The sequence below is a fragment of the Myxocyprinus asiaticus genome, chromosome 22, assembly GCF_019703515.2.
Source record: "Myxocyprinus asiaticus isolate MX2 ecotype Aquarium Trade chromosome 22, UBuf_Myxa_2, whole genome shotgun sequence".
Taxonomy (NCBI): domain Eukaryota; kingdom Metazoa; phylum Chordata; class Actinopteri; order Cypriniformes; family Catostomidae; genus Myxocyprinus; species Myxocyprinus asiaticus.
Genome location: NC_059365.1, coordinates 16,842,501 through 16,857,041, shown reverse-complemented (window position 1 = coordinate 16,857,041; position 14,541 = coordinate 16,842,501). Strand labels below are relative to the sequence as shown.

At 39.7% G+C, this 14,541-nt stretch overlaps 1 protein-coding gene across 3 annotated transcripts in view; it reads right to left on the bottom strand.

Moving 5' to 3' along the window:
- Window positions 1–14,541, bottom strand: part of tenm2a (teneurin transmembrane protein 2a) — a 378,826-nt gene that overhangs the window by 163,852 nt on the left and 200,433 nt on the right. The window contains exon 1 of one of the 3 annotated variants that reach the window (XM_051649778.1): window positions 2,252–2,395. The exons of the other annotated variants lie outside the window; for them this stretch is intronic. Within the exon in view, the coding sequence (XP_051505738.1) occupies window positions 2,252–2,267 (16 nt within the window). The 5' untranslated portion in view covers window positions 2,268–2,395. Of the gene's footprint in view, window positions 1–2,251; window positions 2,396–14,541 lie in introns of those variants that run through there. 3 annotated transcript variants of the gene reach the window in all.

Here is a 14,541-nt window from a genome sequence, read left to right as displayed (position 1 = left end):
ATTATTGTGACCATGAGGAGGTTACCCCATGTGACTCTACCCTCCCTAGCAATTGGGCCAATTTGGTTGCTTAGAACACCTGGCTGGAGTCACTCAGCACGCCCTGGATTCGAACTCATGACTCCAGGGGTGGTTGTCAGCGTTTCTCCCAGAGGATTAATGTGCTCAACTCAAGCCCAAAGAGACCGGGTTTAAGTCTTTTAATGTTGTTGTTTTTACTATTGCAGCATGATCATGTTTATTTTAAATATAATAAGAGTTGTAGACACAGGGACATTTTCATCTCTATTTATTTATTTACATTGCATTCGGTTGTGACTCACGAGTGAACGTCTCCCCCATCATCGCACTCAAACCGTGAGGATATTACTCCATGTTTACAATGACTGAACCTGTTATTTTCTGCAATCGGACTCTGGGATGTAATGCTTCTTTGTTTGAACATTTTTAAATGGATCATAACATACATGGAGATTATAAAAAGCAAGTACAAGAAAGCAATGTGATCATTATCATTGTTCATACTCTGTACAATCTTTACTGGGAATATATATATATATATACGTATATATATATTTTTGTGCCATACTGTATACCCCTGTCTTGTTCTAATGATCTTTAATGTGTAAATGTATTCTTGCTAGTACTACATTCTTGCATTCCTCTAATAAAAAATGTACTTGTATTCTGTGAAGTGCTGCCTACTTACATACATCCTATTTAAAATCATAAAATAACATGACACCATTTTCTTTGCTTCACCATCCATGAGTAATGATTGAAAGATGAGGTAGGTCTGTTTAGATGAAGTATTTGACATAAATTGTACATAAAATAGACCATAATAATTATACACTATGGACACTGCCATTGAAACAGCCTTCAGCGGAAGTTGTTTTACGCTACTAAGTGAAGCTTCTGCTGTGCGAACGCGTAAGTGTGATAAAGGCCTATTTAACCTGTAAACATTATTATGCTTACTTAGTATACATATGTAATCATGGCTGTCCAAAAGTGGAACAGAACTGTTTAGAGAAATATGTAGTACAGAAATTTGTATTCCAGTTTTCATTGATCATTTAAAACATTTAATATGGTTATACATTTAAAGATAATATAATGGATTATAACACACTGAGGAAGGCCTGTGCACCAAAATGTCTATTTCCCTAAGATTTATGTAATAAAAAAATAACGGAAGTTTATTATCTGAGTTCGGATCTTCACTTCATTGTATATAATGGATTACAAGACATGATATTACATGGCATAACACATGAAGTTTGTGTTGATCATGTATACAGCATTAAATGTTTCAAAAGAGCCATACACATGCAACTGTAATGTAATAACATTGTAATAACTAATATAAAACCCAATTATTTATTTTTTTAAACATACAGCTGATTATAAGGTGTATCAAGAGGATTTATGAATGTATTATAGCGTAAGGTATTACAAATACCTTATAATATATAATGTATTATAGAATAAAGGCTTCATATGGTATTTCATTATACCACCATGCGTAAGTCCACGTTTACAATTAGTCATTTAGCAGATGCTTTTATCCAAAACGACTTACAAATGCATAAGCAATTTGTCAGACAAATGTCAACAATTTCATTCTTATGAAGCCAAAACATTGTGATTCTGATTTCTCAATCAATAAAGAGATAAGGCATATGTTCAAATTCTTTCTAAAAACATCACACAAATAGAAAGACCTTTCAGTATGGAAAACAGATTAAGTGGTCTGTACATGCTTTTGTAAACACACACACTCAAGTTCATGTGAATGCCTTCACATCCACATTCATGCATTCACACATGCTCTCTCTCTCTCTCTCTCTCTCTCTCTCTCTCTCTCTCTCTCTCTCTCTCACACACACACACACACACACACACATCCTGAACAGATGGCAATGAACATTGAGAAGATAGGATGCTTCATAAAAGCACCTGCACACCTGATCCCTCTACAATATATCGGTTTATTCTGAACAGCATTTGTTGCAGAATAACAGCACTAAAATACATATTTGACCTTGCGGAAACCAAACAGGACAAAACACAACTTAATAGTCAATTACACTCTCCACCTGAACAAGCATTTAAATGCCTTGCGGTGCAACCCCAAAATCAATATGTAACATTTAGTATTTCACCAAAGCAGTGACCAAATAAAAGCCATCAATGATTGATGTTATGGTGTAAGATGACATCATACCTATAATAAAGAGTGTCTTACCTTCTCCTGTCTCCATACTGCAACAGTGAGCTTTACTTCACCAGTTCATGACAGGAGGACAAATGGTCTGTCAGAATGTCTGTCTCATTCATTCATTTACACTAGGAGACACATATACAGTCTCACTCTGCTGCTGTCAGCGTCCCACTTCTACTGTCTGTTCACAGAGACTTTAGCTAACAGTGAGAAGCTGAACTCCCACTCTCTCACCCTGCCTCTCTCTACCTCCTCCCCTCCCCTCTCTTGGGTCCAGTTCCTGCATGCTGCTGCCATTAGTAAAGGGTCTCTGTAGAACCAGGCAGACACTTTTTATCTGTGTTAGGAGGGGGCAAGTAACACCATGTTTGTGATGATTCCTCGCATGCAGCCCAGGGATTTCAAAGGACCTTTCTATTCTTTCCTGCCTTTTTGTATGGCCCAACATCTTCTCATTTTCACAAAACTCCATGCATCCATCTGAGAATGGAAGCTGTTAAGACAAGTATCACATTTATGGGCTATACAGAAGCAGTAGGGTCATGGCCCTACCTAACTTGGGATGTGTCAAATGTGAAAAAAAAAAAAAAACATATATAAACACACACACACACACACACACACACACACACACATATATATATATATATATATATATATATATATATATATATATATATATATACAGTATCTCACAGAAGTGAGTACACCCCTCACATGAGTAAATATTTTATTATATCTTTTCATGTGACAACACTGAAGAAATGACACTTTGCTACAATGTAAAGTAGTGAGTGTACAGCTTGTATAACAGTGTAAATTTGCTGTCCCCTCAAAATAACTCAACACACAGCCATTAATGTCTAAACCGCTGGCAACAAAAGTGAGTACACCCCTAAGTGAAAATTGGGCACAATTAGCCATTTTCCCTCCCCGGTGTCTCAGGTGTGAATGGGGAGCAGGTGTGTTAAATTTGGTGTTAACGCTCTCACTCTCTCATACTGGTCACTGGAAGTTCAACATGGCACCTCATGGCAAAGAACTCTCTGAGGATCTGAAAAAAAGAATTGTTGCTCTACATAAAGATGGCCTAGGCTATAAGAAGATTGCCAAGACCCTGAAACTGAGCTGCAGCACGGTGGCCAAGACCATACAGCGGTTTAACAGGACAGGTTCCACTCAGAACAGGCCTCGCCATGGTCGACCAAAGAAGTTGAGTGCACATGCTCAGCGTCATATCCAGAGGTTGTCTTTGGGAAATAGACGTATGAGTGCTGCCAGCATTGCTGCAGAGGTTGAAGGGGTGGGGGGTCAGCCTGTCAGTGCTCAGACCATACGCCGCACACTGCATCAAATTGGTCTGCATGGCTGTCGTCCCAGAAGGAAGCCTCTTCTAAAGATGATGCACAAGAAAGCCCGCAAACAGTTTGCTGAAGACAAGCAGACTAAGGACATGGATTACTGGAACCATGTCCTATGGTCTGATGAGACCAAGATAAATTTATTTGGTTCAGATGGTGTCAAGCGTGTGTGGCGGCAACCAGGAGAGGAGCACAAAGACAAGTGTGTCTTGCCTACAGTCAAGCATGGTGGTGGGAGTGTCATGGTCTGGGGCTGCATGAGTGCTGCCGGCACTGGGGAGCTACAGTTCATTAAGGGAACCATGAATGCCAACATGTACTGTGACATACTGAAGCAGAGCATGATCCCCTCCCTTCGAAGACTGGGCCGCAGGGCAGTATTCCAACATGATAATGACCCCAAACACACCTCCAAGACGACAACTGCCTTGCTAAAGAAGCTGAGGGTAAAGGTGATGGACTGGCCAAGCATGTCTCCAGACCTAAACCCTATTGAGCATCTGTGGGGCATCCTCAAACGGAAGGTGGAGGAGCGCAAGGTCTCTAACATCCACCAGCTCCGTGATGTCATCATGGAGGAGTGGAAGAGGACTCCAGTGGCAACCTGTGAAGCTCTGGTGAACTCCATGCCCAAGAGGGTTAAGGCAGTGCTGGAAAATAATGGTGGCCACACAAAATATTGACACTTTGGGCCCAGTTTGGACATTTTCACTCAGGGGTGTACTCACTTTTGTTGCCAGCGGTTTAGACATTAATGGCTGTGTGTTGAGTTATTTTGAGGGGACAGCAAATTTACACTGTTATACAAGCTGTACACTCACTACTTTACATTGTAGCAAAGTGTCATTTCTTCAGTGTTGTCACATGAAAAGGTATAATAAAATATTTACTCAAATGTGAGGGGTGTACTCACTTCTGTGAGATACTGTATATATATACACACCTGCCACACAGCACATCTATTTGCACCCCAATAGTCTATTGGAAACGTAGAAATTTATGACGAACTGCATTGTAAGTGTTGCTTCAGTGGCGTGGTTCATAACGTCAGTGAGACTGTGCTTTTTCGATGTTTGATTCCACATTTGTCACACTCTTTTTCCCATTCTTTTTCCTGTCTCCTCGCTTAATATTTTCTTTAATACTATTTATAATAATTCATAAACATGAATGTAAAGGTAGTTTTACTGTAGTAATGTTGTAGTAACCATGTTTTTTTTGCGGAAACCAAAGATTTGATGCAATTAACAATGGTGTTATGGTGTTTATAAAATAACCATGTTTACTTTTGTGGTTACTATGATTTTACTACAAAATACCATGGTGACAATATGGTTACTGTAGTAAACCCATGGTTAATTTTTGTAAAGTAAGGTTAGGGTTAGGTTTAGGGGTAGGGGTTGATGTAGTATGTCTGTGGGACTCTAAATTAACACAATACATATGTTGTAATAATGCCCCTATACTGTTAGTATTTAATTAGGGGTGCAAATAGCATCTGTCTACTCTCTCCCACCCACCCCCAAATGATGTGACTGTGGTGACATTTTAGCTACATTATACATGTATTTAAGAGACCTGTTCTTTAGTGCAAATGAGGTATAGCCACTATACCTTAAACAGAGTGCTATAAATGAGCGTGAGGCCAAGTGAAGGCGAGACAGCTCTCTACACTCTGCATTCTGTATTTCTTCAGCCTAGTAATCTCTTTGTGATGTGATTCACCACTAAAGCTCTTCAGGTTTATTCTGCCTCACACTGACTCCGAGGCGAGTCACGTTACCAGAGGAGGTAGTTTTTTTATATATATATATTTTTTTTAAAACAACTCACATGTATGCACTCAACTGCTATACATGCTGATATTCAGCAAGGAAGGGCAAAGGAAGGAGGGAGGAGGTGAGGAGAATGAGAGCTTTCTCATCCTCTCCATGCAGAACGCTATCAGAATGACAGGATCTTGACATCTTTCCAGGACTTGCCAAATATCTCCTTTTGTGCACCCGTGCCTCTGCATCCTTTATTGTGTGAATGAGTGTGTTTGGACATGTGACTGTGTACTGAAGAGTAGGGGGGGGGCACTTAATTGGCATTCCCTTGTGGGAGGCTGGCGGTATAAAACCAGTGGGAGGCCTCTACCTTCATTAGGTTGCGCTGATGATCCAGCTGCACGTCGCAGAAAAGGAGTTTTACGCCCCATATCTTTCGCTCTTTTTTCCACTTCTTTCCCTTTTGTCCTCCTTCTGTCTGTGTTTAATTTTTCAATGTGCATCTCAGAGCGCTCATATAGCTCTATATAAGAGAACCCAGCGGGTGCATTGAGCCAAAAGTTGCTTCCAGCGAAATCAACAAAGGGAGTTATACTGTACACTTCGCCGCCTCTTCCACCTCAACCCCCTCTGCTCTCATCTTCCACTCCCAGTGCCAGAATTCCAGCACCCAGCTGGAGGAAACATAGAAAAATGTGTCCAATTATGATACAGCATGCCCAAACTCTGCTAATTAGCGCTAATTCAGTGACAAATGGATTCTTCTTTGTATAGGCTAGTCAACAAGTTGAGCTCAGCTGTATTCACCCCAGCAATATGCTGATTGCCTTAAAGTAACTTATAATGAAACTGTGAGCTGTATCTCTATACAGCAGAGCCAGTTCAGACCAATCCTGTTTGATTCAGCCTTTCTGAACCATCACAATTCCAAACTAGAAATACATACAATGCTTCCACAGTTCCGCCACCAGAAAAGAGAAAAAAGATATGCGAGAGAAGGAATGATAAGAATAGGAAGATTTTTGAGAGAAATACAAGGCAGGAAGACAGGTGGACAAAGAAAGCAAGATTAAATAAATAGGAGTCGTTTTAGGACATTTCACAAAGCTATGAATAGAATAATTTCCAGATTCCCATCTGCGACTCTGTTTCTCTAGTTGGTGTCGGATTTAATTGGGAGTGACAGATAGCGGTCAGGACATCACTGGGATGCGTTTCCAGCACATCTCTGTTAATAGACTTTCATCTGCCCTGGTCCAGCTCAGATAAAGAATATGTCTGTCCCTCATGTGCACTCTAACTCTCCTTAGCATCTGTTTATAGGAAGAAATGGACAGGCACCTGAAAAAAAAAAAGTTCAATATTGATAGACAGATTGATAGAGTCAGTGGGAGAGTGGATAGGATGGCGAGATGTGCACATTAATTACTGGCTGACACAACAGCAAATACAAATAAAGTTGAAATTGAGCTCTTGTGAGAGACTTCGAAATCCTGCGATGACAACAAAAGAAACACATAAACATAGTTATTAAACAAGTACTAAAAGAATAGCTATGGAAGACACAAACATATTTGTGGGGTGAACAAGATCCGCGCAAGGATGTATCCAAATACTCGCAACTGGAGAGGACTATGTTACATTTTAAGTATCTGTCATTTAAAAACCCATATTGATTGACCATTTTTCTTAATATGATATCAATGATGGTTACCACCTTGCGTACAATTTTCCAACTGCTGTGACGCGAAAAAGATCAATAAATTGATAAAACACATCTCTTCTATGGTAGAGTTGAAGTGAGTAACATTTTTATACCCCATTTGTTGATTTCATCTAAACTTTAAACATTGTATCTCCGTGGCGCTACAAAAATTTATTTTTGGATGAGCATCCTGAACACACAACATTGAGCAACATGGACACAACCAATGGCCTGAGTTTGGGACTTGACAAATTGTTAGTTTGATCAACTTGGGAAAGATGTCTAAAAACCATGTTTAATTTTGTAATTCCATTTGGTGGCAGTAGTAGCACAGAAATGACTCACTTCAGCTTTAATCACAGTTTTAGGCTTTGGCAATTAAGAACGTTTCTCAATAGCACAGTGAAATCTCATTGGTCCAAAATCCATCTATATATAGATGTATATTAACCATTAAATAAGTTCTATATATTTGCTGTGATTTTGTTGCTTCATATTAGAGCTGCACAATTATGACAAAATCATAATTGTTGATTATTTCCCTTGATATTGTAAGTCAGATTAATTGTGATTAATGCAATTTACATACTACTGTACTATAGATGCACTAAGTGTACTATATTTTAAGTAGGCTGAACTGTGTTCCTAATTTTCTTTATTGCTGTTTTATACATCAGTAATTAAAGACATTACCTAAATGATCAAGCAGCATGACAAACAAACATGTTATTCAAATTATAACATTAAAATAATAGAAACAGAAATGTTTTTGCCACAACTGGAGTAAACCGAAATGAAATGCTGTAATTAAGACTTTTCACGATCAGTTTATTATGGCAGCTGTAATTGTAATCTTGATTATTTATTTTATTAATTGTGCAGCCCTACTACATACAGCATAACATATAAATGGATGCTTGAAACTTGTGGCTTCACACCTAGTTAGGAAGAATTATAACACTCTGTCCATATTCTATGCCACCCTCCTCTCTCCATCATCTCTTGTTTTTATATCTCCTTCAATCAGTCTGCATCTCCCCTTTCTTTATCATCCAGATGCAGACCCCGTTCACATTTCTCCTTCATCTCTTTCTGTCTCTCTCTCTCTCTCTCTCTCTCTCTCTCTCTCTCTCTCTCTACCATCAACATTAGTCCTCATAATACTCTAATACTGCTCCTAATGACAGTCAATACTGATAGAATTATGAGGGAAATGGACAAGAGGATGGGAGAGGTGGATGTATTCCCATGTGACAGTGTTGTCTCTTGCTCTCTTTTCTGCAGAGGTTCATGCAGCATACAATCACAATCAGTTAGCACCAAGCCCTGCGCACTCACAGAGGGGGAGCCAAGCAGAAAATTGTTTTGGACATTGTGATGAGAAAGTTTTTTTTATTTTTTTATTTACATTTTAAATGCAACAAATCACTCACTAACTTTTGCATTTCATTATACAATGTTCATAAAACACACATCTGTCTTTCTCATTACGCCAGCCGTATGGCCCCATCCGCCCACCTCGGTGTCTTTAATCAGGGCATTTGGAAGCAGAGCAGTCACACAGACTCCGCCAGACATCACAAACTCATCTGCTTATTGGTAATGTATGGCTGCAGACTAGCCTTTCGCATGCCCAAACAACCCATGCCCTCTTTTTCACCAGTTGGGTCACTTTATGAGACGTGGGTGTGAGAGAACGAGCTGTGCGCAAGACAATCAGAGCAGAACTGAGATGTGTTATCTACACACGTACAGGCAGACACACATGAACGCGTGCCTTATATATGTCAACACTATCGTCAGACGCTCTTGTCTCCAGTTGATGGCAGAAAGCAGTTCTGCATCGAGCTCTGGTCTCCGTAGACATGCTGAGAGGAACCATACCGACACTGACGTTAATTAACCTCGAAGGGCCTCAAAATAAATTAAAATAGTAATTAATAAAGTAAACAATGCAAGGACACACAGGGAGATTTTGTGGAGTCCACTATACTTACTTAAAGGTGAAGTGTGAAATTATTTGATGTTAAATTAACTTCTCCTTTCCAAGACATTTGTATGTTGATTTCCCCCCCCAAAACTGTGTGTAACACTGTGGTGCCATCTAAACATTCCGCTGTTTGTTTGAGCATTCCGACCAGCCCGATATAAATATTGGCTGAACTGATGGCTTAAGTTTGGGCAGGACTATCTGATTGTTCAACTGATGGCAGACAGGAGGAGTGTTTGGGACACCTGTTTTTTTGTAATAATTTTTGCAATTCCATTTGGAGACACTAGTGGCACAGAAATGACACATTTCATTTTAATTTAAGGTGACAATAAAGAGACACAATTGGACATGTGGTGACTTTAAACTACACTATATTATTCAATTTAATTTAATTAAATTGTTATTGGTATTATTAGTATTTACCAACACTATAGTTAAACGTAAAGCATGTTGAAGCTGTGTCAAAGCACATGTAGTTCAGATACACTCACTGAGCACTTTATTATGAACATTATGGTTTTAATAAACTGCCCGATGTGGTCTTCTGCTGTTGTAGCCCATCCGCCACAAGGTTTGAGGTGTTGTGCATTCTGAGATGCCTTTCTGCTCACTATAATTGTACTGTAGTGGTAATCTGAGTTACCATAGCCTTTCTGTTAGCTCGAACCATTCTGGCCATTGTCCATTGACCTCTCTCATCAACAAGGCATTTCCGCCCGCAGAACTGCCGCTCACTGGATGTTTTTTGGTTTTGGCACCCTTCTGAATAAACTCTAGAGACTGTTGTGCGTGAAAATCCCAGAATATCAGCAGTTACAGATATACTCAAACCAGCCTGTCTGGCACCAGCAATCATGTCATGGTTGAAATAAAAAATTTTCCCCATTCTGATGATTGATGAGAACATTACCCGAAGCACCTGACCAGTATCTGCATGATTGTATGCACTGCACTGCTGCCACACAATTGGCTGATTAGATAATTGCATGAATAAGTAGGTGTACAGGTGTTCCTAATAAACAGCTAAGTGAGTGTATATTGAGTTGTGATGCTAAGTTGGGAGATGCAAGTTTGAACCTGGCTAACGCATGTCCCGATCCTGATCCCACTCCCTTCTCCCTCACTCATAATTTCATAAAGCCTCAAAATAAAAATAAATAAATACATAAATAAAAAGAAATAGAATAGTAAAAAACAGTAAAGTGCATCTTTTCTGTGGTGGCAGGAGGTGTGGCGCATAAGCTTTTGCTTTACGCAGATGATGTTTTATTATTCATCTCCAACCCTACTAGATCTATGCCTTGCCTCCACAGAATTATTAACTCCTTTTCTAAGTTCTCAGGATACAGAGTTAATTGTTCTAAATCCGAAGCTTTGGCTCTAACAGCGTACTGCCCTGTAACGGCTCTTCAGCCGAGCGCCTTCCAGTGGCCCAAACAGGGCATTAAGTATTTGGGTATTTTATTCTCAGCAAATTTGAGTTAATTTTGACCTTTTAATAAAAAGGTTTTTGAGCGATGTGGGCAGGTGGGCTTCATTACATTCATCTATGATTGGGAAGGTTAATGTTATTAAAATTAATTGTATTCCAAAATTCAACTAGCTACTACAGTCTATCCCTATAGATGTCCCCCTTTCTTATTTCAAGCAATTTGATAGCATAGCGAAGTCCTTCATTTGGAGTGGTAAACGTCCCAGATTGCATTTCAGTAAGTTGCGTAGGCCGATTAACAATGGTGGGTTAGGCCTACCCAAGATTTTGTTTTATTATTTTGCATTCAGTCTCAGACATTTGGCTCATTGGACGCTTCGACCTGAGAGAGCCCCTCACTGGTTTTGTATTGAACATGAAGTTCTTGCCCCTATTTCGCCAATCCTTTCTATTAAACTAACCGGAGAAGTTAAGTTACACCCCATTATCTCGCATTTGCACTCGGTATGGACAAAAGTGTCCAGAGTGTTTAATTCAGACATTTATTTAAATGTTGCCTCAAGCATGTGGCTGAACCCAAAATTATGTATTAATAAGTTCCCTTGTCAGAGTGGATTGTGAGGGAGGTTAATACACTCGGTGACCTATATGAGAGTGGAGTGTTGAGATCTTTTTAAAATTTGGTTCAACATTTTGGGATTCCCAGATCTCAGTTTTTTTTAAGTATTTACTGCTGTGCCACCTGCTCTGTACTATTTTTGGGAGTAGCATACACCCCCCCTAAAGCAGCAGATACTCTGGGAGTGGTGATTACTGCTTTTGGAAAAGGTCATGAGGCATCAGTGTATTACTCCCTGCTAATTCAGAGTCTGGGGGACGGAGCTTTAACTTCTATCAAGAGATTATGGGAGAAAGATTTAAACTTGGTTTTGGAGGAGGGAGTGTGGGCTAGGATTCTAAAAAATGTCAAGTTTGCATCTAGAGATGCAAAGGGTGCACCTTATGCAATTCAATATTTGACATCGATTCTATTGGACCCCCTCTAGATTGTATAGGCTTGGTCTTAAAGACACTGCTGGCGATGCCAATCAGAAGATGGAGACACAACCCATGTTTTTGGTGGTGTGTTAAGATCCAAGAATTTTGGTTAAAGGTTCAGAGTTTTATGTGTGACGTATTGGGCACTCTGATTTTGTTTTGCCCCAGACTCTGTGTTTGAGGCAATGGGGCGGTCATCGATGTGGGGAATAAACACATAAATAATTGAGTTCTGATCAGAGTAATGATCGCCAGACAAATTATTTTAAGGGGATGGAGGTCGGCTGGAGCACCCCCATTTCAGAGATGGCGAGGGTGGCGGCTTTTGAGGAAGTGTCATTTAGAAGACTGGGTAACTTTTTGTATGTTGGAAAATGGGGCAACTATTTGGAGTTTTTGGAGGGCTCTCGGGGAGGGACAGTGGAGAGAGAGGTATAGGTATAAATGTGTGCGATTACAGGTGCATCTCAATAAATTAGAATGTCGTGGAAAAGTTCATTTATTTCAGTAATTCAACTCAAATTGTGAAACTCATGTATTAAATAAATTCAGTGCACACAGACTGAAGTAGTTTAAGTCTTTGGTTCTTTTAATTGTGATGATTTTGGCTCACATTTAACAAAAACCCACCAATTCACTATCTCAACAATTTAGAATACATCATAAGACCAATAAAAAAAACATTTTTAGTGAATTGTTGGCCTTCTGGAAAGTACGTTCATTTACTGTATATGTACTCAATACTTGGTAGGGGCTCCTTTTGCTTTAATTACTGCCTCAATTCGGCGTGGCATGGAGGTGATCAGTTTGTGGCACTGCTGAGGTGGTATGGAAGCCCAGGTTTCTTTCATCTGCATTTTTTGGTCTCTTGTTTCTCATTTTCCTCTTGACAATACCCCATAGATTCTCTATGGGGTTCAGGTCTGGTGAGTTTGCTGGCCAGTCAAGCACACCAACACCATGGTCATTTAACCAACTTTTGGTGCTTTTGGCAGTGTGGGCAGGTGCCAAATCCTGCTGGAAAATGAAATCAGCATCTTTAAAAAGCTGGTCAGCAGAAGGAAGCATGAAGTGCTCCAAAATTTCTTGGTAAACGGGTGCAGTGACTTTGGTTTTCCAAAAACACAATGGACCAACACCAGCAGATGACATTGCACCCCAAATCATCACAGACTGTGGAAACTTAACACTGGACTTCAAGCAACTTGGGCTATGAGCTTCTCCACCCTTCCTCCAGACTCTAGGACCTTGGTTTCCAAATGAAATACAAAACTTGCTCTCATCTGAAAAGAGGACTTTGGACCACTGGGCAACAGTCCAGTTCTTCTTCTCCTTAGCCCAGGTAAGATGCCTCTGACGTTGTCTGTGGTTCAGGAGTGGCTTAACAAGAGGAATACAACAACTGTAGCCAAATTCCTTGACACGTCTGTGTGTGGTGGCCTTGACCCCAGCCTCAGTCCATTCCTTGTGAAGTTCACCCAAATTCTTAAATCGATTTTGCTTGACAATCCTCATAAGGCTGCGGTTCTCTCGGTTGGTTGTGCATCTTTTTCTTCCACACTTTTTCCTTCCACTCAACTTTCTCTTAACATGCTTGGATACAGCACTCTGTGAACAGCCAGCTTCTTTGGCAATGAATGTTTGAGGCTTACCCTCCTTGTGAAGGGTGTCAATGATTGTCTTCTGGACAACTGTCAGATCAGCAGTCTTCCCCATGATTGTATAGCCTAGTGAACCAAACTGAGAGACCATTTTGAAGGCTCAGGAAACCTTTGCAGGTGTTTTGAGTTGATTAGCTGATTGGCATGTCACCATATTCTAATTTCTTGAGATAGTGAATTGGTGGGTTTTTCTTAAATGTGAGCCAAAATCATCACAATTAAAAGAACCAAAGACTTAAACTACTTCAGTCTGTGTGCATTGAATTTATTTAATACACGAGTTTCACAATTTGAGTTGAATTACTGAAATAAATGAACTTTTCCACGACATTCTAATTTATTGAGATGCACCTGTATATATTATTTATTTATTTATTTATTTTGGCTTGTTTATTTTTTTTTTGTATTTTTTTTTTTTTGTATATACTCATGAGTGACCACAGGAATGTTTGTTGAGGGTCAGGGCGGGGTTGGGGATTGGGATGGGTAAAAGTGGGGGTTAAATGTTGATTCAATGTATATATGTTTTGCTTTTCTTTATTTACTGTATGAATCAATAAAAAAAAATGTTAATCACAAAAGAAAATTTTTTCTTTTTTAACTTTGTCCCTTTTTATTTTTAAACATGCCTGTGCATTTTTTTCTGGAGTACTGCATATAACCCTCCTCTTCATCATGTACACCTCCTCGGGTGTTCTAAGTCTTCTCCCTTTCCCTTTCATCCCATCTGTCCCCTCCTTCATCTGCTTTCCTTTCTCATTTCCTCTCTGTCTACTTTTGTCCTCTGTACTGTTTCCTATCCTTGCAAGGTGCAGGCACCACCATAGGAACCTGATCAGCACTATATCAGCTCCCACTCACACTGAGGCACACACTGTGAAAAACACACACATATTCGATGCCTTTATGCAGCACTTCCACCCCCTCGCTCTTCCTCACCTTACAAAAAGATAACATAATAATTAGCATTATTATTAGAGGGGTTTCCTCTGTCCACAAACTGCATGTAGCTGCATAGCACGGCTTCCCCTAAAATTTCATGAGAACTGTGACAATGGCGAGTTTCATGTTCTGTATGTACTGTAAAGGATTACAGTTATACAGTTTTTGTCAAAATTCTTGTAAAATGCCCTCAAACTAATTCAATTGCCCAAATGCTGACAGAAACAAGTAGGAAGGGGGGCATGACTGTTTTTGATAATGCAAACAGCATTAATCTAGATATGGAGATATGCACACTCTATCGACCGCATAATCTCAGTTGTGCGGACATTCTTGACACTCACATACTCTCCGGCAACGAAGCATTAGACATGCCAGAAACAGCAACGGCTGCTGTTGCTGAACTTTGTATC